The sequence below is a fragment of the Numenius arquata genome, chromosome 10, assembly GCF_964106895.1.
Source record: "Numenius arquata chromosome 10, bNumArq3.hap1.1, whole genome shotgun sequence".
Classification (NCBI taxonomy): Eukaryota; Metazoa; Chordata; class Aves; order Charadriiformes; family Scolopacidae; genus Numenius; species Numenius arquata.
The window spans coordinates 46,818,408-46,845,247 of NC_133585.1; the positions used below are offsets into that span (position 1 = coordinate 46,818,408).

A 26,840-nucleotide genomic window follows, 5' to 3' on the forward strand; every position below is an offset into this window, starting at 1 on the left:
TTTCTTGACAAAGGAAACAGAATATTTTTAGAATATTAGATGAAGATGCTAGGATGATTAGACTGGTTTAACTCAACTGAAGCCACTGGAATTATTCTATATATGCAACAATAAAATCAGGCACAAAAAAATTTTGCAGAACGGATACTAATCTACAACTGACCATGCCCATTACAGATTTTCTCCAGTTCCTAAAATCCCTTTATTGGTCACTAGTCCCAGTTGCAGGTAAAGCAAAATTTTAAAGAACATTTGCTTATGGAAAACCAAACCAAACAAACCATGCATATCTAAACAAATTTACCCTGTTATTGACACAGATCTTCAAGACAAAAATGGAGATGAGGACATTCTTAAACACATTTATTTTAACTTAGGAAGATGATGTCCCATCTATAAACACAGACTGGCAGTAAAACTTAAGGGTTGATATACTACGTTCAGCAACTTGAAATTCAAATGTTAATATTACAGACAATGTCCATTTAAATACTGACACTGTCCCTTTAAACATCAACAAAATCAATAGACAGAAAGAGGGAAACAAACATCCTGAAGGAAAGAAAGGCCTTTGCAAGTTGTTTGATTACATCATTCATGTAGCACTAATGAAAGAAAAGGAAGCTCAGTTTCATTGCCACAAAGCTTATACGATTTTACTAATGTAGTGAGGTTTTTAAGTATGCCATCTTTTTATTAAAACATCACTAATAACCAATGAATATTAGAGTTAAAAATGTGTATATATGACCATCAATTCAAAAACCAATAGGACACAGAGAAGCAGATGTAAAGCTGGACAATCCTATCCACGTTCCCATCATACTGCAACTTGTTTGGGGGGCTCAGCCCCAACTGTCCCCCTCCCTCTCCGTGGGAGGCAGGAGCTGCTGCAATGCCCACCCAGACACGGCCAGGCGAGAAGGTGGGGAGGGTGGGGGGCTGGGGAGAACAGAAATCGTGTTTTTAATTTTATTTTAAAGGAACAAGATGGTGTGACTCTCATTTTTCGCCTCTCTCCTTCCCCCCCAGTGCTCATACCGGAGTCCCTTTTTCCCCAGCAGGGTTAAAGCCTCTCCCCCTCCCCTCCCCATCCAGCTCCCAGTATATTCCCAGCCTGCTTATTTGGCAGTTTCTCAAGTTACTCCCCTCAGGCAGCTTGAGCCAGTAAAACTAGATCCTTTCATCTCGGCGGAGCTTACTGACAACCAGCCGTCTGGTTTCCTAGGAAACAAAATCTTGGCTAGAAATAGTGAATCATTTCCAGGTCACTTTCAACATGGAGAGTGGAGCAGGAAAGCATTGGACTGAGGAGGAGGTTAAAGCCTTGTTAAGCGTCTGGTCAGAAAAAAATATCAGAAAGCAACTCCACGGCACCCTGAGGAATAAAGGAATATTTATCTACATTGCTAAAAGGTTGCAGGAGTTAGGAGTTTGCAGGGATTGGAAACAGTGCCGTGCAAAGTATAAAAATCTGAAGTATGAATACAGAACGGTTAAATATGCCCACAACTCTGGGGATGTCACTAAAACCATGAAGTTTTTCCATGATCTGGATGCCATATTGCGCTATGAACCTGTCACACAATTAGCAGCAGAAGAAAACGGCAGGTGTTCTGCAACTGAGACGCAGCCGAACACAAGCCCCACAACAGAGAGCACGCAAGGTAAAAAAAAACCCTGTTTTTCCTTCTTTCTTTTTTTTTTTTTTTTTTTTTTTTTTTCTCTCTTTGCTTAAAAACCCAAAGGGAACAAAAAGCCGAAGGCTGAGTTTGCCGGAGCCGGAGCGGAGGTTGCGCAGCCCCAGCAGCACTGTTAGAACTGACTTGATGCACTCCTCGCGCAGGGGAATAAAATGTTAGCACCCACCAGTGTCGAAGTCTGTAAATACAGCGTAATTCTAGCAAAATTATGCTAACTGCTTCTATCGCAGCCCCGGTGAGTACTCACTGGCGTCAAGGCTCCTGCACTGGGTCGAAACGTTACATTAAGAAAAGCTGTTTTCTTTCCCTTTGGCATTCGGACTTTGGAAGCAGGTTTTGTAGAGCTCCAATTCAGATACAAACTTAAAGAAAGATAAAAGTAAAGGTTGAAACGGTCATGTGGGTGGTTTTTTTTTTTAAATTGTTATTTGTGATACAAGTGAAATTTAGTATTTTTATTCTTATTTCTCTTTAACTGAAAATTGAGGTATGATGACTAAAGGTAAATTAAATTATTTTAGTAAGCAATTCAACTTAAATATTTGAGAAACAGAGGGATGTTTAATAACAACATTAAAAGCTAATGTAGTGAGGAATGCAAAAATCATCATGTTTATCAGACTATTTTGAGGCAAACCAAATTAATAGAACTGCTTTTATTCTGAAGGGGGTTTTACCAAATTATTTGCATCTCTTCTTTTATTCAGCCCTCTCTAGATATGCATTTAAGCTGTGCTTAACATTTCATTAGGGTCAATCTGCTATTTGACATCACTCAAATCTCCTTGTCACTTCCTAAATGTCACTGAAGCATAAGCCCCAATAATAGTTATAAGTACCAAAATAAGATGGCTAAAAAGAGAAATGCAAAGCTTAGCCATTTGTTCCCACAATATGGGGTAATTTACATTAATTAAGACTGTGAATCTTTTTTAAGAAAACAAAAAACTCAACCTTAGTATCAGGGGAGATTGCCAAAGGCACAGAAAGGAGCTGGACATCCAGCTGGCCCTTATACCCCTCCACGTCTCCTTCTACAGTGCTATTTTACAGGTCTGAGGAAAAGAAGTTGCCATTTTTCTTGTGACTCTCTACCTTAACGAAAAGCTTGACCTTAATTTGTCATCACTAGCAGAAAGCCTTTAATCTGTCAAAGTCACTTTAAATTAAAAAGGCAATTTTATAATATTGTAAGATGTGCTCTCTGCACTGTGTATTGCAATCCATTTTTATTTTTAAACTTGCAGAACTGAGGCTAATGCAAGCTGTGACACTTCTGACGACAACATGAAACTAAGATAGTGTCCTTCATCTCAGGATCTGCCCTCTATGTTTTGATGTAGTTTGCACCAACTGTTAATCTTAATTTTCATCTGCCTTAGACCTCTAGCAAGTTTAAATAAGAAAAGGTTAATTTCAGTTGTGAATCCCAAACTAGAATTTAAAAAAAAATTTACCCTGGGTTAGACACACCTCATTTTGAAGCATTAGAAGAGCCTGTTTTTAAAGGTGATATAATTAAATATATCTGACATGCACAAGCATTTCTGTGCCTCCCTTAGAGAAAAAAAAAAACAACAAAGTTTTATGGATAAACAAAAATTAAATGCAACTCTAATGGTAAGAATTTAAATGCAAAGATTCCCACAGCAACCACAATTCAGCCACAAAGAAAACCCACTAGGATAAAAATGTGTCCTGCAGCTACGCAGAATGCACGCATCCGTATCAAGGGCAGAGAGAAAAGCTGGGAGAACATCAACTTTCTTCATTTAGGAATAGAAGTCAAGCAAGTCATGCCGTGCCGGAGGCCCAGTCCTTTGCCCACTGCAGTTGGAGTTGCCCTGTCTGCCCAGCTCAGTGCTTCGAAGGGCCCTTGTAAGGCTAAAATGGCATCTGGGTCTCTGTGGCTGTTGCTCACAGGTCCTGTGGTGGGGGCAGATCTGATGGTGTGACTCCCACTGAGGGAAACCGAGAACCCTCATCTTGACAGAGCTGGAGGAGCCCAGGATGTCTAGTCTTGTGACTTGGGTACCAAGTCAAAATCCTATCAACAAACTCAAACCTGTGCCAAATAATTCTGTCCAACAGGCACGTCTTTATTTTAACAACCTAGTAGCTATACTAATTTGATTTGTTTAAAAAGCATGACAGGGCATGCTCCCGAAGAAATTACTGTGGTTTTTTACCTTTCTGCTTAGCCTCAGTCTAAATATCCATATCCATTCTTAATGTAAAGCTACAAAGCACATCTCGGTGTTTGGTTTGCTTGATTACTTCAGCTCCTGGGAGATTGCTGGGGAGGGGGAGGAAGGGGAAGGAAGGAAAAAAGAGACTACTTTTATGGGGCATTTCTATAGTGTTTCCCTAAGTTTTTTCTTCATACCTTGTAAAATCAGTTTTCTTTTGAAAGCGTAATTGAAGAAATTAATACTGAAAATCACAATCAAATCTAAGAGAAGGGGGTCTCGGGACAAACATGGTAGCAACACACACACCAATTCCCAGCACCTTCATGGAAAGGCACTTTTTGCATAACCACACACAGCGGTACAAGCCAGAAATGTTCCTGTTGTCCTCCCAAAATATGTTTTCAGAAGCAAACACAGAGTTGTAGCTTAAATAATCATTAGAAAAGATACAACTCAACATGTTCACTTCTTTTAAAATTTAGTTTGTGTATTAACCTAGTAACCAACAACCAAGAAAATCCATGTGGAGTGATGGTGCACTATGAAAAATGGCTTTATTCATTAGAGTTCGAATGAATGACCTTCCCATTTTGTAAGCAGTTTTGATGGTTTCAAGTTAAATCAAGTATTAATAAATCAAGCACGTGATTTTAAAAAGTAAAGCTCACCTAGTCATTCATGTTGTTACTTACGCTTTTTAGTATTTCTCTCTTTATGTTTAAATACTAACGCACTACCCACTTTCCTTGCCTTTCACTTTACCACAGCAAATGTAGAAAAAATATCAAGTCTGAGCAGAATTGCACCAGCAATGACAATATTACCATAGGTACAAAACTCAGGCAGCTACTAGAAATGCAAAAAGATCCTTCAGAAATGCTTACTTGAAAATGCCACTGATACAGTTTTCCATGTCTGGACTTTAACATTAAACATGTCATTGACAAGTATTTTATATACATATTCTTTTAATAAGTGTGCAAGCCAGAAATGTCTTAATGAGTAACTTTTTTGTTCATCAGATGCTTTTTTTCCCCCATCAAATATTCTAAAATCTTTTTGTGTTAACTGTTCTAATTTATTTAAAATAATGATTTTTTTTCTTTCTAATATTACAATGTAATTAAACTTGCTCATCCTAGTACCCATGGCACACTCAGCAGCCTTCCAAGAGAGGTGTTCTTTCCCCTCTCCGTAGTTTGCTTTGCAGCTGGAATGCCTGTCCTGGGGTGGGAGATAGAGGCAGGAGCACATCTTCCTTCCCTCCCTTCTTCCCGCAGCCCGGCCGCAGTGCAGCAGCAGCTCCAGGCAGGGAAGCTGGGAGGACAGGACGAGGAGGACAGCTGGGAGCAGTCGGAGATCAGGCCACCGCATCTATGAGTCATTCTGAGCCTTGCTGAAAGTCAGGAGGATTTAGGATAATGTTTTCAAACGTGGTTTTCAGTTTCACCTACGTCAGGGATACCAGGTTGCATCCTAACCGCACCTCGTTAGTTTTCCTTGTGACGAACTCCCGCAGTACCTGTGAACAGGTAGCTTTGATCTGTGTGACCTGCCTGGCTGGAGCTGGCAGTAGCTCAACTCCCCACACAGTGAATCAACATTTCAAACCTCCTGTCAACATGGTACATTGAATACAGCATATTAGAATCATAGAATCATTGAATAGTTTGGGTCGGAAAGGACCTTTAAAGGTCATCTAGTTCCACCCCCCTGCAATGAGCAGGGACATCTTCAACTAGATCAGGTTGCTTAGAGCCCCATCCAACCTGACTTTGAATGTTTCCAGGGATGGGGCATCTGCCACCTCCCTGGGCAACCTGGGCCAATGTTTCACCATTACCGCTTGTCCTATTGCAACAGACCCTGCTAAAAACTCTGTCCCCATCCTTCCTACAGGCCCCCTTTAAGTACGGGAAGGCCGCAATAAGGTCTCCCTGGAGCCTTCTCTTCTCCAAGGCTGAACAACCCCAACTCTCTCAGTCTGTCTTCATAGGAGAGGTGCTCCAGCCCTCTGATCATTTCCTCTGGACCCACTCCAACAGGTCCATGTCTTTCTTGTGCTGAGGACTCCAGAGCTGGACGCAGCACTGCAGGTGGGGTCTCATCAGAGCAGAGCAGAGGGGCAGCCTCTGCCTAGCAGGTCACCTCCCTTGACTTGCTAGCCATGCTGCTTTTGATGCAGCCTGGGATGTGGTTGGCTTTCTGGGCTGTGAGCACACATTGACTGCTCGTGTCCAGCTTTTCACCCACCAGTACCCCCAAGTCCTTCTTGGCAGGGCTGCTCTCAATCCCTTCATCCCCTAGCCTGTATTGATACCAGGCGTTGCCCTGACCCAGGTGCAGGACCCTGCACTTGGCCTTGTTGAACCTCATGAGGTTCACAGGGGCTCACTTCTCAAGCTTGTCCAGGTCCCTCTGGACGGCACCCCGTCCCTCAGGCGTGTCAACCGCACCACTCAGCTTGGTGTCATCCACAAATTTGCTGAGGGTTCACTCAATCCCACTATGTCATTGATGAAGATATTGAATTGTACTGGTCCCAGTACAGACCCCTGTTATTTTACTTAAAAGTCTATCCTCTGTGAAAATTAAGCTGATTCAGAATCTGACTTAAATATGCTGCTGTCTGAACTTACATAGCAATTGCTATAATATTGTTTTTTAAACAAATGTAGGAATACTATACTGTGAAAAGATAGACTGAATCCCATCAGCTACAAATACGTCTGTTTTCTAGTCACAATACTTTCCCACTTTTCCTAATCTGTTAGTAAATTCCATAGATTTCCAGAACTCTCTGCAGAACATTCTTGTTTTCTTCATACTCTTCTAAACATCCTTCTTGGATTTTTTGTTACAGAAATGGATTTGTGGTTATCTGGATCCATGTGCAAAGTCCACTTTTATTTGTATGTCTCTTACTTTTCATTATCTGCTTTCAAACTGAACCTTTAATGTGCTACCCACCCCAAATACTGAGTCAGAGAAGGATACAAGGCACTAGAAACAAGTTGGTTTCTACAAGAATTTTAAAATACATTTTGAACAGGCTTCATATGCAAGATATAAAATAATTTAATTTACCTCCTAACTTGTGTTCCCTTATGGTGACAGGCCAAATTAATTTTAAGTGTAATTTAAATACAAATTAAGTGTGGAGATTACACAGTTAATCTTCTCACTGTGTATGGACATTTTGACTTAAACTAATTTAAGCTAATTTAGTCCATACCAATTTTTCATCTAAAAACTCTTTCCTTCCCAGGTAAAATAACAGTTTCTTTAGAAGATGATGAGGATGCTCCAGGAGATCCACTACTTTTTATGTCCCATGTCAGACCAGTTCAACTAGGTATAGTATGATGGCGCAGAGAGATCAAAAACTAAAAAACTGCATGGCTGTCAGAGGACTTTTGATAGCTTGAATATGCTGTTACTCCGTTTCTGATCGACATAGCTTTAAAACAGACACTTTTGCAACATCTCCTTCCCGGTTTAGCACTCAGCAGTCTATGCACCACTAGATACTGACCACTGTACATGATGTAACATCTGCATGACCACCGTTCACATTCAAAACGCATCCCATGCTACAGCTTAATCATATCAACCACATTAACCACGTTAATTTTGTTAAATGCTAGTGGAAAGTATGCCAAATGGTAGTATGTGATACCCATGTCAACTTGCGGATTTTCTCTCATTCACGTCACTTCTGCTTAAAGCAGCATGAGTGATGGCCTGAGCCAGGAGAGCTATGCAGAGGTCAGACCTGTCTCACTGAGCAATCCAGATTTGCGGTGGTCTTCAAAGCAACCGTATTCTCTCCCCAACCAAGGGGTGGTCAGCAATGCTTTGGTCCAACCAACCATACAACAACTCATTTGGAAACCACTTGACTATAGTAGGTTTGCTCAGGAAAGTCATTACAGAGCAAAAGCACAATCTGGCAAGCCAGAGAGAGGAAGAAGATCCTGGGTGGGGGCCCCTTCAAAGGGCTGCTAAAGGGAATGGAGAAACCTGAACAAATTTTAGGCAGAATTAGGCAACCGATGAGCTGATTCCTGGATGAACAGCAGCACTGTCCTGAATTTGCTACGTGCTCTTTCCTTTTTTTCCATGCCCTCCATGCCGTAGCACACATCCAAGTCCAGTTACAACAACTTTCACTACAGAATCTCCAAGGTGCCGTATTTAGGGAGAAAACAAGGCCCCAGCTAAACTTAACGGCTTTTACCTTATACACTATACCTCTCTTGCCCAGCATAACAAGAAATTAAGGAAGAGACAAGAATCTCACGTGGAATTATATGCACATATATAGAAACAAAACTTTTATTGCACTAAGTACCTGAATCAAATTTTACAGGAATATGTCTGTGTTAGTGCTCTTGCAACACACTCCCACGCAGATTCATTTGGCCCGCTAAAAAATCTTCAATTCCGAGAAAGCGGCTTTCTACAAAGCCGGCAAAATAACTTCAATTGCATGGGCTCTCGAGTATGCAATAATACTAAAATGTGTTCACCTAGTGCCTTTCTTAGTTTTTAGATTTCGGGCACTATTTCAGACACCACTGAAAGAAAAATGTTGAGCCTTCTGTATCTATATTGCTTAATATTTTTGTTTCGTTTCAGTAGATTTCTTATTTTGAGGAAGCTTAGAAAAAAATCAAATATGCCATAAACACATCTTTTGTATCAAAAAATAATGTATATCCTGTCTCAACAATTTTTTAAAAACAAATTGAAGGTAAAATACATTTCAGACATAAGGAAAATTTTCACAGGGACCATAACATCCTCGTTTCAAAGCAGTGCTTGTGGGTAAGATATTTTGAATCACAATGTTTTTTAAAGGGAGTGAGGAACAAACAAAGCTACCGTTTTCCACTGTGCATACAGCAGAACGGATGAGCAATGAGTCACTAGAACTCATTTGAACTAATACCCACAACCGAAAGTGAGCTCAGTTGCAAATGAACTTACTAGTGAGAAATACTGGTGTACACAAGAACTAAAATAATGTTTTCCCTCCCAGACTGCCCCATACTCTGTGGCTTTGGCTGGGAAGTGCAAGAAGCACCTTCCACATCCTTCTTCCCCTGGGCCTTTTCTCTCTGGTCTCTGCGGCACTCTCTGGTAGTGAGTGAGGGAAGAACCACTCTGGAAATAGGGTTAGTTGAAATACTCTTGGTAACACTGACCAGAGACAACATCAAGCCTATCTGATGTTGGTAGTTGTCAACCATGCCAATTCCTACAGTTGAATTCACCTGTAAACAAGCATTTTCTTTCACTCCCTCAGGAAGAAATAAAGAAAGCATAATTGATAGGTCACCTGAAAATTACTCTCCTCAACAGCGTATCAGTGAGCTGGCTGCTGCTAAGTCCCAATTAACACAGGACTAAGGGAAAAAACGGGTATCTGTTAGTACATCTTTTTTCACAACTAGAACGAATTTCGGAGACTAGCAAAGAATGCCTCTATCTAGGACAGGTTTGTCCCCAGACAGGTTATTATACACAACTACGCTCGACTGAAGCTGTATGCACAAGCAAAGGCCAGATATTTTTGCCATCACAGAAAGCTCAGTGACTATAAAGTATCCAACCCCTGTAACCTGGCTTGCCCTTTTAGAATAAGACACTGGCAAAGGCATTTATCACTTCAGTGTGATTGCAAATAACTGTGTCAGTAACTATGGACTTTCATGTTTGCTCTCTTTGATGAAGCACTGGAATTGTGGTGGTTTTTTTTAAATAGCTATTTTTACAAAGATTTAGAAAATGCATAAGAAGCCACTTTCCAAACTAATTTGATAATCAAAATGAAGTCTTAAAGTAAATTAATAATTAGAAAAAAGAAAACATTAAAGAACTGCAAGAGATCATATTTCAATGTTTTAAGTAATTGCATGGCATCCTTTACCTCCTAATATTAAAAAACAAAGTTGAAGACTGGAGAAAATAAAAAATATATTAGCTTTGCAAAGTTAAGACAACTCAAACTTTAATTTTTACTTTAAAAAAACCCCAAATATTTTTGATTGACCTGCCCTGAGAAAGGGGGGGGAACTGGATTCGTTATCACACAAATATTCTTGTGTGACTTAAGGCAAAAGTCTCCATTCCTCAGATCCCCAACAAAAGGGAGCTTTGTTAAGAGTTAAGGATTGGATTTTTCAGATCCCTACCCAGTTTAAAGCTCTCCATGTGTGTAAAACCGAAAGTATGGCATGAATGCAGAAAGTTAAGTCTTGATGCTCATGTCAGTGACTCAGGGGTCAATTTATCATTGTACTAACGCAGCACGTGGTATCTTCCAAAGAGCACTCTTCTCTCTGGTGTCTGAAGGACAGAACAGCTCATCGGTTATTCTCAAAGGTGTTACAAGTAAAAGTTCAGTGTATTAGGGCACAGGAGAAAGAAATGTTCCTCTTAGGTCAATTAAATGTTCATGTACTATCTTAGTATCAGTTAAGTGAAGGCAAAAATGATGTCAGAATTAACAAAAATGCTGAAAAATTAATAACCAGTAGCTTGATTTTAATGTCACCTCTGCTCCGTCTTTCTCTGGAGAGACAAGTCATGAGGAAATAGCATACTTCATTCTCATTCTCTGTCCTTTCCCACCCCGACCACCCAATGCAGGTAACCCGTGTCTGTGTCTCTCCCCTACCCCACATGATGCAGGTCATCCAACGGCAGCAATAGAGACTTCCAAAACACCGGCTTTTATTCCAACAGTAGCAAATGAAGGAGGAAAACACTGGACTGTTAATGAAGTCAGAGCTTTGATACGCATTTGGTCAGACAAAAATATCCAGCAACAACTGGAGGGGACAGTGAGAAATAAAAGAATATTTGAACAGGTTGCTGCTAGACTTCAAAAGTTTGGAATTGACAGGGACTGGAAGCAGTGCAGGACAAAATATAAAAATCTGAAACATGAATACAAGAGTGTCAAAAGTGCCCAAGACTCAGGGAGTACAAGTAAAAGTATGAAATTTTTTAATGAACTGGATGCTATTCTGGGGCACAGCACCATGGAACAAGCAAGTAAATCAGATAATGATGAAAGTGAGAGGCCTCCAGAATGGACAGAAGCAAAATCAGAAAAAGACTCCATAGGTAAGTACTTCATACCCATATATCATTTAAAATTGTTAGTCTTCCAGCTCTAGAGAGACCTTAAGAGAACAAAAAAAACCAAACCAAAACAAAAAAAAAAGCAACCAGCTCAATTAACCAATTTTCGGGGGGGAAACACTGAATGAAAATTCACTATTTTGTCCAGTTGTTCACTTTACATTATAAATTAATCTTTCAGATTGATTCTTTTTAAAATAGAATTGAGAAACAAAAAGAGAAGAAAAAAATGAAGACATAGGATAAGATAAAGTGATATAGAAAGATCATTCCAGTCAAAACCATGGCAGAAGAGACTTTCCAGCTTAGCTAAAAAAAATGGATGAGAGAGATGGTCAGACTGTGTTACTGGAAAAATGAAGACACTGAGCAAAAGAAGTCTGTAGTTACAGATATTAGTTAAAAAATTAACATTTAAATTGTCTTTCTCTTATGGTCCCCAGTAGCCCCTTTTTACTGGCCTTTGGAGCAGGTCTCACAAACTAGTGAGACAACTATTGTGAAAATAGGAAAAGTAAATGCACCAAGAATGCTGGCAAAGCTTGCCTTTATTTTTGTATGGTAATTGACAGATAACTTGATAATGGAGGGATTAATGCAGAATTAGAGCAGACCGATGAACCTACACTACACAGGAGTTAAAACATTTTTATTGGTATGTACAACCAGAAACAGGCCTATTGTTTAAGAACAGAATTAAACATAAAACTCTTTATTTCACAATAAGAATCCTACACAGGGGATGATATTACGGTGGCCAAATATAAGACTAGAAGTTAGTAAAGTAACGGAAGAAGTCAAGAAAAATATAACACAGGGACTGTCTCTGGCTGAAAGCTACGAGAGCTTTTTTGGGGAATAATTACTCTTCAGTTGCCCTTTATAGGCTCTTTGCTAATGCATCTGCTACTTACTGCCTGCTGGCGTAAGGAGCCTCCTAGGTTGGACAGACCTTTTGATTTGACACAGCACAGCTGTTCTGATGCAGTACATGAATGTGGTGCCCTAATTAACATAGCATTATTTACGCAGAAATGCCTGGAGACACAGGTGAAGAGGACTCTGTTAGTAATATGTCAGAAGACCTACGGGTTGCAGATATAAAGAAAGTTTCTGACTCAGGTAAACTGAAAAATCTTCTATTTTATATAAACCCCTAAATTTAGTAAGCTAAGATGGATTTCTAAAATAAGACCACATTGTAATGACGGTTAGAAAATGCAGAGGCCTAAAAACTTTTAAGCAGGAGATATCTTAGTGATAACCATACTTTCAATAAATACAGCACATTTACAATGCTCTGCTAAATTTGATAAAAACAGACTAATAAGTAATTTTTTCAAAGATTCACAATGCAAGATGTAAAGAAGAAGAAACTATTGGTCTAAGCAAGTTGAGTGCGATGTATTACTGTGTTTACTTAAACTATATCTTCCCAAGAATTAGAATTGTTCAGTCTCCTGTGCATAAACTAGTACGGCATTCTTTCGCAATAGAATGTGATCAGTATTTAATATAATTATGTAAACTCTCATGTCAGGGGATGAAAACTTTAAGAGTATCACTACTACCACTGAATATGAAGGTCATTTATGGTTTTTTGTTTGTAAATAGTATCTTTCAGGGGAAGTGGGATTTTAACATTCAGCTAGAGACACATGAAAGTCGAAGGCTAATGGGCTTGACTGTCGGCAGCAGAGGACCTTATGATGTCTTTCAGTAGCATGAGGCAGAATATGGTCTAAATTAGGCACTATGGAGTAGTCTTTTAGTAAAATTATTATTTATATAAAATCTTTGGAAGATTTTAATGTCAAATTAAAAATCTTATGACAGATGATGTTACTGTAAATACTTCTCCAGAGAATCTGGCAGCTCTGCATATAGCGAAAGAAACAGCTATGACAAGTAAGTAAAGCCATGGTTGATCATGAGAGGTAATTTGAGGTATAATGGACAGTAGCATTCTTGATTTACCATTCAAGAGCAACTACATTTATTAATTTAAACTTATTAACAAAGAAATATGTGACTGGCCTTTTACCAGATCACCATAGGCACTTGAGGCAGTCATTTGAGAAAAACAGATTGTCATGAAAAGTGCATTGCCTGTAGGGACCCATTTTGAGAGAGAAAAAATACATAAGAAATCACAACTAGTACTTTGTGGGATCCAATTAAAACTACTTGTAAAATGCATCAAATTCCATTTTCCCCCACCAATTAATAAAATTACTACATATACATGATCAGTCATAAGACACTGTAATAATACATAGATTCAGCAGTGCCACTAAACTGTCAGCTGACATAGTTTGCAACTGCGTGTAGCTACGGAATATTGTAACTTTTTGGATTGCAATTTTCCAAATGAGTTACTTAAGATAAAGTTAATGGAATGCTTCTAGCAAAGTTTTGAGTACTCATTTTTGACACTTTAACATTCCTTTAGGATAAGTGTTAGGTGTTAGACATCTACAGCTTACCTTGGTTACCACTTCCCTTGTCATATATATGTATTTTAACTGCATATTTTGGTTTTTTTTGGGTAATTGTAATTGCAGTCTGATTTTGTGGGGAAAGACTAAAATAGCAAGTTTTTCAGAAGTGTCTCTGGCTCAGTCTATCCACTCTAAAGACTACTGTTCAAACTTCTGGGGGGAAAAAAGACAAAACCACAGCACTGCATCATGAAAAGATGCAGTTTCAGTTTCCAAAATTTTTTCCCTCATTTCCCAATGAACAATACAGACTCACGTCATTTTATCACAGGTGGTAAAAACACCTAGACTTTAATGTTATTAATGGTAATGTAATTAGGCATTATATAGAGCAGAGAGAAGGTGCATGCTCTTTAGGTTACAATATCATGGAGACCCTTTATTCCCTAATTGTGGTACATGCCTTTCCTAGACAGTTCAAATAAATTCAAAGTGCAAGACTGGTAAGTAAAGAGATTGTATGTACCTCTGTATTCATGAATTTACTTGCTGATAAATAGTGAAAAAGACAGTCAGGCAGGAATACTGTATTACGTCGGTTCTTTCATATCAGTAGAAGTATGATAATCAATAGCCTTTAGGATGTGACTTCTTAAGGACTTCCATATTCAACTGAACTTCTGTAGAAAACTGTTTCTCAACAAGCATGTAATTATAATTTATATATACATATTCGTGTGCCTTTAAAAAAATGTAAAAAAAATAATAACTTGACCTAAGAATTTAGAAATTCTGTATCAGGGTATCTTCCTAATTAGTACATGGAGTTAAAGTACTCTGCAGTCAGTGTTATGCACACACTTGTCTAGGTATGTAGTAGCTAGGCTGGGCAGATATCTGCTCTCTGGCAGCCACAGCTGCGTAAATGCATAGAGGTCCACAGGCTCCCTCAGAAGTGCACATGCTTCTCACAATCTTACGTGTGGTACTAACCACAGTAACATCATCACCACTGCCAAAAGACAAATGCACCGGTTTCAGGAAAATATCTAGTTATTTGATGCTTCATGGTATTGTTTTTCTCCTCAAAGAGCAGGAAATACCCCACCCGAGAAGAAAAAGACAGAGGTTAATAAATCCTTCATATTCATCTACAGACTGTAACAGTTTACTAGAATTTCTCTGCCCTGGAGTAGCTTTCTCAGCAGACTGGCCTGCAGAGGGTGCAAGCGCATCATAGCAATCAAAAACCCATTTCGTTTTTAGCAGAAGCAGCCTAGGAGAAGCTATCATCACTGTAAATATTTCTCTTTTCTGGTAAAAGATACCCATATTAAATCAATCTGGAAATAAAACCTTAATTTAGCCAATTTCACTCATGTTTTCTATTTCATGGGATTACTTTTAAGGACAGCTAATTCCAGAAATCTGTTCAGAATAGCTCGTTGCTTCAGTTAGCACAGGCAGCAGTCAGTCAATTCAAACTCCATATATGTGTACATTCCACATGTGTCAGACTGCAGAACGACCACAGGCTGTTTATAGGTGTTTGATTAAATTCGAAGTGCCAGGGAACAACAGTGGAGACGAAAACAAGATTCTAAGGAGTGCCAGTAGCCTGATGTTCTTTAAAAACATCTACAGCAAGTATTTTTGCATTCAACAAATGACTTTTCTTGTCATTATTTTTTAGGTTTTGTGGTGCCCCACATACTTTACTATATATGTCCCTCTCAAAACCAATTTGGAATAAGTCATGACACCACCAAGATACATTCCAAAGCAAGGGCTTTTTAAAAATCTGTTGTTTAAAGTTAAGATTTTAACTTGGTACATACTCAGGCATTTATGTTGGCTTGAACACTGACTGCTGTGTGCTTGGAGTTTTAAAATGTATAGATATAAAGTCCAAAGATACATATGCCCCAGGCTGGTGTGAAGTGGTGTTTCAGAGAAGTGCGAAAGCAAAAGTTCTTGATTATTCAGTGGTTTAGCCCAAGGCATACTCAAGCCATGGACACAAACTCCTATCTGTGCATCTGGAGCTGACTGCATCCAGTCTCACAGATGTGCAGCAGAGACAGCAACATCTCTGCAAGCTGTTGGGAGAGTAAACACAGGCCACACACTGAAAAATTTTCCCTAGCTTTGACATTCCCCACTCCCCTTTAAATTATACAAGACACACATGAGAGTAAGGATTAGGAGACAAATTACTAATCTTGCCTCGTGAGCCAGAAAATGGGATAAACAGTGACAGTGACAGAGTGCCAAAAGAGAACAGAGCTTGTATCAGTCTGGGGTAAAAGGAAAGACTGCGACAGCATTGCTCTGGCGGCCTTGCGAGCAATACTTAAACACAAAGTAGAGATTAAACATATTTGCTGGCAACTGTCTATAGCTTCACTAAACAATGTAGACGGAGCCACTGTGTTTTAGCCATGCCAGAAACTGTCGATGGTTCGTTCTGTTTGGCTCAGTCTTGCTCTCCTCATGCCCTCCCTCCAAAAACTCTCAACAGTGGCTTAGAATAAAAAGCCCGGCTCCCTACCCACATTCTTGGCTCGCCAAGGAAAAAAAAAAAAAAAAAAGGCACATGATGCTGGTCACATCATAAAGAATGTCTAATGCAAACAAGGCCCTATTGATTTGGGGGGTAATTTTTAATTAAATGGCTCTAGATTATGGTTTATTGCTCAATGTTTAGGGGCAATATTCTTGAATGGACTGAGAACAGGCTGGGAGCCAGAAACTGCTGTCATCGATCCACAGTGTGGCCTTCACCATTTAATCTCTGTACAGCAGTGTCGTCACCTGGAAACAGGGATCGGAAAGACCACTTGCATCATCCGCCTGTCCATCCCAGGGCGGAGGGGTGGATTTCTCCCTTAAACACCAGCGGGCCAATGGCAGAGCAGTGGAGCTCTCCTCCCCGTGGAGAGGAGCCCAGGGACACCTCTGTCACCCTGCTCTCTGGTGTCCACCCCGCCACGCCACAGCAGGGGGGATGCTCTGAGGACAGTCATTTAGTACTTGGTCTTTATCACGCAGGCAGGCAGCCTTGCAGATCAATCGTCCAGGCACAGCACCCTGACGCAATGTCAAAGACCCTCGCCCCTTTTGGAGCTAATTCAGTGACTCTTGGCATCAGTCGCTTGGGAGTCTTTCAGTAATTTCAGTACAAATCGAAGCACCCCTTATGAAAGTCACCATCTTGCCTCTTCTGCTGCATAAAGGTTCACCAGTTACTACATATCTTATAAACACAATAAACAAACCATTCTACAATAATAACTTAAGACTTTGCATATTTAATCCATAAACATATGTTATGCAGCTGTTGTGTGGTATTGTGGATTTCTTTTAATAGGTAAGTGCATACACTTTGCTCTCAAGCCTACTGCCACAGAGAAATCATAGAATAGTTTGGGTTGGAAGGGACCTTGAAGGGTCACCTAGTCCAACCTCCCTGCAATGAACAGGGACATCTTCAACTAGATCAGGTTGCTCAGAGCCCTGTCCAACCTGACAAATGTTTCCAGGGATGGGGCATCTGCCACCTCTCTGGTCAACCTGGGCCAGTGTTTCACCACCCTCAGCGTAAAAAATTTCTTCCTTATATCTAGTTTAAATTTACCCTCTTTTAGTTTAAAATCATCACCTCTTGTCCTATCACCTTGGGCAGCTTTGATACCCAATCTTTAACAACAGTTATCATGAATGGCATTCTGAAGTTAGTGATCCTCAAGACAAAACTCAAGACTGTTTAGTTAATAAGAACTCTGTAAATTTTTTTTTTTTTTTACAGAAATCCTTGAAGATGATGGGGACTTTACCAGCTCCACCCCAGCAGCTCTGGAAGCTCCACAAATAAAAAAGGAGACGATTGACATAGGTAGGTCAAGACTGTGTCTAGATGGTTATAACAGCACATTCTACTTTACTGGGAACTGCAGATTTCTAAGGTTTGTGTGTTACTCCCGCACATTATACTTGTTCTACTTCTAAGTTATGATAAAATCTGGTTTTTGTTTGCAAAAAGTAGTGCAAAAATGCATAAACACTTCTTTTTCTTTCTCCCAATTAATAACAAAATCTGCTTTTCCCAGACATCATACTCCTTATTATGCTGGCTCTGATAAGTCTGCATTTGATTGTGACATAAACACTGTGTTCTTTTTCATAAAGAGCTGCTAGAGATGATAAACTGGAGAGCTAAATAGCTCTCAGAAACACTCAACATTTTATGCCTTGTCTGTTTTTTCAAACTACTTCATCGTAGTGCATTTAATTTCAGACTATTCACTATCAAACAAATGCCCTAAGTATTCTGAATTATTTTACAAGTTAAACTGAAATCGGAGCCTCAGCAATATGTAGAAGTCATACATCCAATACAAGTATTCAGGAGAAGATTTGTTTTATTAAAAATGTTAAAATTTAACATTAGAATCCAGTAGGGATATTAATCTTCTGGAAAAAATCAGCACAGAAACCATGGAAGGTCATGAAAAAAAGGCACCAGAGGAAATAATAATGACATTGAAATCTGTTGACCTGACATCCTGGATCAAAGCATACTTTACAGTAGTGCTGTTTATGCCCCCAAGTTAATGGAAAGAATAAAAAATTCTGTTAGAATGATTCTGTGAACAACAATTCTTTGCCGTTTTAGACTGAAAGTTTCTACCATAAGAATATTTCTTTTGTATGCATCAGTATTTCTGTTATCCAGGCAAGAGTTTCCTTCTCAACAGTCATGTTACCCAGAGTTTGGGTGTTGAGACACTTTATCCAAGACAGCTTTTACAACTGTTTACATAGGCTGATCTTGATTATGAAAGACAACTGTAAGAAGTATGTATGGCACCAAGGACAATATCAGAGCAATGCCATCACAGCAATGACACACAGAAACACAAGTTGCATTGAGAATAAAGCAAAGCTGTGTCCCTGAAAGTTCAGAGAGATAGCGAGGTCACACTCACACTAATGCAAAGAGAGGAGTTCATACACAATGACATAGGATAAAATGTCATGCAAATCAACTGACTGCCTTATACACACAAATTCCCTGTTCCCGTCATGTAATACCCAATTGAGGATAGCAATCACGTAAGTCAGCAGTACACAAGTGCCACTGCCAAAGGCAGAAAGAGATTAGAGAACCAGCACGGTTGAGAGAATGAGCACATAAATGAAAGCCATGCAGTTTTTTGGTAATAGTTCAAGAAAAAAAAAATAAATCACTCAAGAGCCCAGGAGTAGACCTACTACTGCTCCATTTTGGCCCAAAATTGTATTTCCAATAGCTCCAAGTGTTAAAGGAAGATGCAAAAATTTTCTTAAGGGTTATGGGGTAGCTGATTTATGAAAAAACACTTTTTTTCTAGTACTCCAAGTAAATCACACACACGTGCTTATGGGACTATAATTCCTGATTCAAAGTTTTCCACAGGTATCAAATTTATTCCTGCATATGATTTATGAAAACAAATATTTGCCAAGTGCCTTATGAGAAAGCAAGTTATAAAGCAAATATGAATTCGAAATACTACTCTGTGCATGTGTTAGCAAGTACCATTATAGAAAGCACATCAAATGAACCACTGATTATTTACCACCAATCTCTTATTTCTAACAGAGTCTAAATCATCCACTCAGTTTTTTCAAAACTTATAGGCAATACTTACTTCTACCCTTTACCCAAAACTGTAATAAAGATAATTGGTCCATGACATCCCCTACCAGAATGAAGCGAGCTGGTCTTTTTGTCCCTCCCAACCCAAAAAGTAATTCCACACAAAAGTGGACTTTCAGCCTCAGAGAAGTCCAAGCATGAGGCAATAAGCCCAGAGTCAGCAGAGCTAGGTTTTAATGTCCATGCATGATTTCAGCAATTCTGAGGGCTTATGAATTTTGCTTCTAAATAGTTTTTATGCTATGTAAGAGTGAAAATCTGCCTTAGCTCTGCAGAAGGGGAAAAAAAAAACCTGTCATGTAGACATGCAGAAAAATAATATAATGATGTTTCTGTGCTGTTAGGGATGGAATTTTGAAGAGAACACAGATGCTGGTAGAATAAAAAACAGTTCTTCTGTCTTCCCTGTTATGTCATTTAAGCCACACAGAATAGTTTTGGGTAGAGCCATCCCTACATACAGAAAGTGCAATTTAAGCTGAGGCTAAAGATTTCCACAAAAGCATTAATGAATTGTTTGTTTTTCAATTTTTCTTCTGCTTATGTTATCTCCATCACAAAAGCTCTGTATCAGAGACTAGCCTTTTGCCCAAAAGTAAATAAACATGGCTAGCTGCTAAAGGAAGGTAAAAGGATGCAACATTCCCCCCAAAGCCTGGCATCCCATCCTGCCCTCACTCCCAGGATCAGGGAAAGGCACGCCTTAGAGCCCAGCTTTGAAACCCACCACGGTTGCTTACTCTAAATCACTTTTTTTTGTGTGTTAAAAAGAAGTCCTGAAAAGAGGACAATAGGTAGAAATAAGGAGGGAAGGTCTCTTTTCAGTTTCTTTCAAAGCCACACTGCGTGCAGGTCTGCCGCAGGTGTCCTCTGCCTCTCAGTCCACCTCATTGCACTCAAACCACCTGCACAGCTCCCAAACTTGAGAGGGGACAGTGGCCTTCTAGAGCTCAAGTCCCTGCTCATTCCATGTCAGCAGTGGAGGACCTTGTGTGGCCCCACAAAGGGAAGGGCTGCCATCCAAGCCCTGTGCGGTGGGAGGGAATCCACAGATGTGTGCCCTTACAAATAGCACCGGAGCCTCCCCAGGCCTGCCCTACCCACTTCTGGATGGCACACCTGTGCTAACTGGGGTGTACAAACGTGTTATGCAAATCGACTTATATGTGAGATATAAACCATCCACATATGCCTACATGTTTAATTAAGTATTTTAAATGTGTTGCATCCACAGCTACCTTTTGGGGAATGCAGGGGCAGAAAGAGAGATAGGGCTTACAAGAAATGCCAATAAATAATTTGATCTAGGGAGGCACATTGCAGAAGACTTGTTATAACTAATGGTTTTGACTAATGGGATACGACATTTTTAGTTGAAGATAGGTATTACCTGCAGAGGATGGCAATAATATTAGCAATTTATTTGTATAAACCAAGTCTATTTTATTTAAAACTGTGTGTTTCTATAGATGATGATTCTATAAGCACTACCTCAGAAGACAGATCTTGTACGCCAGTAGCAAAACGGATAGTCGGGACAGGTGAGTATTAATTTCCATGCATTTATTCTGAAACAAAATCACATCATAATTTCAGTACCAAAACTGGAGCAACCAGATCTCTACTGAAAAAACAGCTCTGCTTTTCTGTTTCTGACTCCAGTCTAGCTTTATCACTAAACTTAAAAATTAGTTTCATACCTCTATTCCTTGACATGAGCAAAACTTGCATTAATACTGTAGTTCTACTTTGTGTTCTGTACTTATCTGATGCGCAGCATCTGCCTACTTCTGAATATGTAGGTAGGATTTTTTTCTTCTATTGAATTTCCAGTAGCATTTTCATTTGTGTGATATTTTGCCTTGCTATTCTAATTTGAAACCATACCGGAAAGCCATTTTCTTATCACTGCTGATACGTTGTCGCTTTTAAAGCTTAAGGCCTATTGCTTTCCCGCATATAGCACTGGGATACATATGTCTTAATTTGACAACAGCAGCAACAAAATTACACTGACAAAATGTGGAATTTTAGATGCCTTGGAGAAACAAGAGATTCCACTTGCTACATATTTTGCATACTTAATTGAAATGCTATCTCGCATGGATATTAGCATTGCAAAGTTAAAAGATTTTCATAACAAGACTATTATAAACATTAATTAATGTTTAATTAATTAGCTTGTTACCAAATCATTAGCTACAATTACACTTTAACGTATGTATATTCAGCAATATTCAGTTGTTGTTTTATTTATATTTTCAGACAATCACATTCCCTTGGAAGAAACACAGAACCACTTTAAAGTTATTACAGTTAATGATACTGGAGCAGGAAAACATTGGAGTGATAATGAAGTCAGAGCTCTGATAAACATATGGTCAGATGAAAAGATACAACAAATGCTTGAAGGGGCCACAAGAAATAAAGAAATATTTGAGGAAATTGCCAGAAGGTTAATGAAACGTGGTATAGACAGAGACTGGAAACAATGTCGCACAAAGTACAAGAACCTAAAATACGAATACCGTGCACTGCAGAAGGAAAATGAGCACCTTGGTAATCCCAGGAGAAAAATGAGATTTTATGATGAAGTTGACTGTATCTTAAGACGCCAGCCTCTGGGTCCTTCAGGCTGGGGATGTGAAAGTTCAAGTCTCCTATCAGGTACTAAAAACTTCAGTGATGAGATAAAGCGCTTAAAAAGAAACTTAAAGTTCCCTGTTGACCCATGCTGTAGAGGTGAAATATGTGGCCAGAATGGGGAGGGAAAACAATCGAAGAACCTGTATCTGCATGGTTAAGTAGGTCAAGTAGGCAATGCTCAGCAAACAGATGGTCTTTGAAAGAGTTTAGAAGTGAGAACATTAACAAAACGTGAAAACACCTGAAGTGTTCAATGTCATTGGAGACTCTTTGTGCCTTTGGAAGCTTAAGTTAGATACAGTGAAATGGTGCTAGAAAACATCACAGGTTTTAGAGGTGATCAAGCAGGCATGTAAAGTATTACGGATAGAGCGTTGCAAGCCCACACCAGTTAGAACTGCAGAAATCTGTTAATCAAGTCAAGTACAAAGACTCCAAAAAGACAAACTTAATTAATTCAATTCACACCACGGTCAAGACAGAGAAAAATCCAGGGCAGTGATGTTTATGTAAGCACTTGTAATTATTATATTAATTTTGCAGAATCAGTTTTCTAAATAGTTTGCTTCTATTTTAGTATCAACAGACCTCTGGTCTAGGAACCGCACTGCTAACCTCATGTCTGATGTAAGGGTTCTCATGAGTGGGTGACTGCTCCAGTTCTGAGGGGCACCTGCCCCTGCTCCAGGCAGATCAGATGCTCTTGTAGAAGCAACTCAACCACTGCAGCTTAGAGCTCAGTGAGTTGTGGTAAACCAGAACTAATTCTGATTTTTCTCAAAATGTTAGATAATAATTTGCAACGTCACAAATGTTAGTTGTGGACTTGAACCATTTCTGCAGCAGAGGCCAGGTGGACAGCTTGAGCAGAAAGCGCTGGAGCCATCCTTAATCCAGTTGTCCTCACTCATGAATCAGAGCCCTAATGCGGTGCCCCAGAGCACCACATGGTAGTGCCATTAGTTGAGGCTGGAATGACATCCACACAGTCATGGAGTGACACCAGTGTTCCTTACCTGCCTCTTTCTTGTGTTCAATCACACTTTAAAGACAGACATTTCAAATCCAGAAACTGAAGATACTACTGCTCATTTCTGCTCTCCATGAATGGAATTTGTCAACACCAGCAATATTTGAGCCAACCTGGCTTGTTTTACATTTTAGCATGCTGGAAAAGGACTGTGTAATCTGTGCTGTGAATGCTGATCTAGGAGATAGTAAAACAATAACCTTTGAGAAAAGAAGCTTTAGTTATTAAGCTGCTCAAGGCATCTGCCGAATAAATGTGTCTCCACCCTGATTTTGTGTGCCAACCCAGCACCTAACTTTTCTAGAAGATTCTCATTGCTCCAGGTCACTCGTCCCAATGCATTTGCTTTTGTAGTATAAAGCTTTTTGGTGTGTGACTGACTGTGCTGTGAGTCTCTGCAAAATACTTAGTCACTTTGCTTTTCTCTTCTAAGTTTCAGTGGGAGATGTTACAGCAAACACAGGATCCTTGGGTATCAAGAGGAAAACATGGAATGATGGTAAGAACCCCTGACTTTTTAAAGCATCTATACACTCCTGTTGAATGCAATGCCAGATTCTAGTTTCCAGTATTCAAACAGTTTAAAAAGAAAAAAAACTACAACTTAACACCAAGCTCCAAACCAACATTCTTCTCTCACCCTCAACAGTCTGCAAAAGAAGAGTCCTGATAAAAATGTGGGTCTAAGAAAAATGGAAATTTCTTTATTTTAATCCTCATCCTCGGTATAAATGAGGTAAAAATCAGGAAATACTTTGATTTGTAAGAATCAAGTGCAAGGAAAAGATAAAAATATTTTAAAAAGACAATGTCGTAATTACCTGTGTTGCTCAGAGGAAAATACGGACAACATCACAGTTGGGGCTGTGGTTTCCTCATATTATACTACGTGTCAGTAAATGAGAGGAGAAATCACATGTTTTGACATGTAATGTCTAACATACTGTACAAGAGAAAACAGGTTAAGACAGCTATTCCAAAGAGAAGATATGGTATAGAATCACTGAGAGAGAAAAATTAAGGGATGGATAGAAATATGCAGCATGCAATCTGACATAGGAAAGGTCAGGAGCTTATTTTTCTTCCTGGCAGAATTCATGCCTAAATAATCAAAAAGTCTGACAATGAGAGATGACAAACTTAGTTTTTAGGAGGCTCCCCCCTATTTTTAATACTAAAATGATGTCTTGTCTACAGACAGATGAACACAAACAGATCTGAACACCACAACATTTCTGAATTTTCTGCACAGTACACCATCACAAACGGTACTACCAGAACTAGCTCTATGTGATTAAATATACTTTCATCTATTGCTTATTAGATAAGTATGCCTTGCAGAAGGCAGTAGTTAGGCAAAGCTGAAAGTTTCAAATATTGAGTGATTTTTACAAGGACTGCTTCATTCCTACCCGCCGTTATACAATGACCCCTTACACAACACCAGGCAATGCCTGCCAAAAGAGTGTAACAGAAGGACAGCATTAGGAAAATCTAGCATGTGCTAAACTTCAGCGTCAGCAGTTCATTGACTTGTGCACTCTAACTACATACTTTGCTTTTGTCCACAGAGGTGTCACCTGTTCCACTTAAGAAAAGTGCTTCTGAAAACACCATACTCCACTTCCAAAAACTATTAACAGAGAGAGTGCACACAGTAACAGAAGGCAAAAAGTTACTGTTAGAAAGGCTTTGTAAGCAGGAAGAAATACAAGACCTGAACAGAACACAGCTGTATGCTGATCCATCAGCCATACAACAGGTTGGTTTAATGAACTTTCTACAAAATGCATGCAAAGAGATTCTCTCAGATAGTAAATTAAATTGACTTATTTATGAGTGTAGGTCACCTACATGCGTACACAGTTGCTCCCTTTAATATATTCACTTTCAATCATTTAAACTAAAACTAGGTATGAATTCCCACCATAATCCTTAACTATGAGCTTTTAGCAGTGACACCAGTTGGTCTAACGAAAGATATAACCTCTGCCTACATGCCTTAGCTCACCTACATGCCACAATTAACAGGCTTAATTGAAAGAAAATAATACTTTAACTGATCAAAGAAAATATGTACAGTTAAAATTTCATCCCCTCATTTCTAATTACCGTCTCTATGACCTTCCTAGCAAGTTAGTCCTCTGCAATTAACCAAGCAGTTGAAGCCACAAGAGAACTTATTTTTAGTTAGGCAAGGCTGGTGGGGAAAACACAACACTTCATTCCTTTATCTGCATTTACCCTCCTTCTAGCCCTGCCACCTGCCCGTGCCGGGGTGATGGACCATCCCTGTCTGCCTGGTGACAGGGCAGCAATAGTGCTGGGCAGCAATGAATTGGAGAATTCAGTGAGCCAGAAAGAAAAGCCACAAAGTTGATGCCCACCTAGAAAGGGCAGGCACAGGTTCTGGTCCCTGTTCTGTACTGGGTGAGAGTCTGCCTTGTCCAGTAACCACATGAAGTACAGAAAACATAGAAACAGTGCAGGGAACAATGACATGGTAAGTGACAAATGCCATGCCATAACTAACTGTTACTCTGCAAAATCCTACTAGCCACTACTTCATTTTGTGATTAAGTACTCTGCAGCCTATACTGCCTGCAAGGCGTGCATTTCCAGGGTTTTCCTTTCATCGTATTCAAGCAGAACAACTCTTTTCTGGATCTCAGTCATGCCTGGGCATAGACCTGCACAGCCCTGCCAAAGCTGGGGCAGTTATGGGCACACACAAGGGCACCACTGAAGTCAAGCAGTCAAGTGCTTACTGCAGCAGCAAAAACTGCCAGTTTTATTTATACAGAGAGGCCTAAATTCCACTCAAGTCCCTCTTCACAAAATCTTACACAAAAATATTACTGGATATAGTGCTTTGTTTCCTGCTCTATGATTAATTATTTTCTTGTTAATTCTTTTATGAAAGACATTACGAAGTTAAATAATTTCCACCAAGGTAGACTTTATCTGCCATCTGACTAGCATTTTTAAAACAATTCTGAGATGTCAGAGAAAGATCCCTAGAAAATCACATTTTTTTGATCATACTCACTTTTAGAGTGACATGGACATATAGTTGTTCTGGTGTATGCTTATTTACCACTTCTCACATTTGACATTGGTTTCTCAGTATCAACCTTCTTTGGCTTGTAATACTATTACCGTCATTTGTTTAAAAATATTTCTTCTCTCTTTGCAATGAGTTGGTTCAAAAATACATCCTTGAACTTGCATCTGTTATATTAATTGCACACAGAATTTCTGTCTCTGGTAGGAGAACAAGGGATCTGTCCCTGCCATCACGGCAGTTAGGTATCCTTCTAGAACATGCTGAGACAGCTGAAGACCTCGCCATTCCTAGCATACTCCTTCCACATGTGAACCAGAAAAATGTGTGATCCAACCCTAATTCACTCTAGTACATTTAAACAGTTTAGTTACACTTAAATTAACTTTTTAAAGTAACTGTACTGAAAAGAATATGGATCACTTGCATGTTCTGCTCTACCTGCTCTGTTCCATGAGTGCAAGGCTGAAGTTGCATAAAGCCACTGAAGCTGATTTGGTAACTCACTGCAACAAGAAGATCCCCTTGTCTCCATGCTCCTCTGAGCAATCTGATGCTTGCTGGATCCCCTATAAACAAGTGCAGCTCAATAATCTGACACAAGGCTAGCCCTCTTGAGAAAAAAAAAGGAAATGGTTTTCTGTGTGAGTTGAAGCAGCCCAGCAAGTTCTAGCTCCCTAACTTTGAGCAGCTCAAAGGTTGTATTTGTTGCAGAGTGACTGCCCTCGCAGAAGAGTGACAAACCTGAGGGAGGCAGTTAGCACTGCAAAGAAGACAAACTGCACTTAAAATTCTGAATGATGCACAAGGATTCCATTCTTTCTAAAACTTTCCTGTCATTCAGTACAATGTCCCCAAAAAACCTTTCTTTTCTTCCAGAAAATAAAAAATAAAGACTTATTCTAGTC

General features: G+C 39.4%; 2 protein-coding genes across 2 annotated transcripts in view; one reads left to right on the top strand and one right to left on the bottom strand.

Annotated features, from left to right (window-relative positions):
• The window catches only part of PPAT (phosphoribosyl pyrophosphate amidotransferase), a 48,512-nt gene that overhangs the window by 15,363 nt on the left and 6,309 nt on the right, over window positions 1-26,840 (bottom strand). The gene's annotated exons all lie outside the window — the stretch shown is intronic.
• LOC141469052 (zinc finger and SCAN domain-containing protein 20-like) lies at window positions 1,277-26,721 on the top strand. Its single transcript, XM_074154311.1, has 10 exons — window positions 1,277-1,667; window positions 7,164-7,250; window positions 10,595-11,032; window positions 12,083-12,172; window positions 17,300-17,386; window positions 20,662-20,733; window positions 21,458-21,859; window positions 23,302-23,367; window positions 24,440-24,630; window positions 26,647-26,721. Exons 1-10 carry the CDS (start codon window positions 1,280-1,282, stop codon window positions 26,719-26,721), a joined length of 1,896 nt encoding a protein of 631 aa, XP_074010412.1. The 5' UTR covers window positions 1,277-1,279.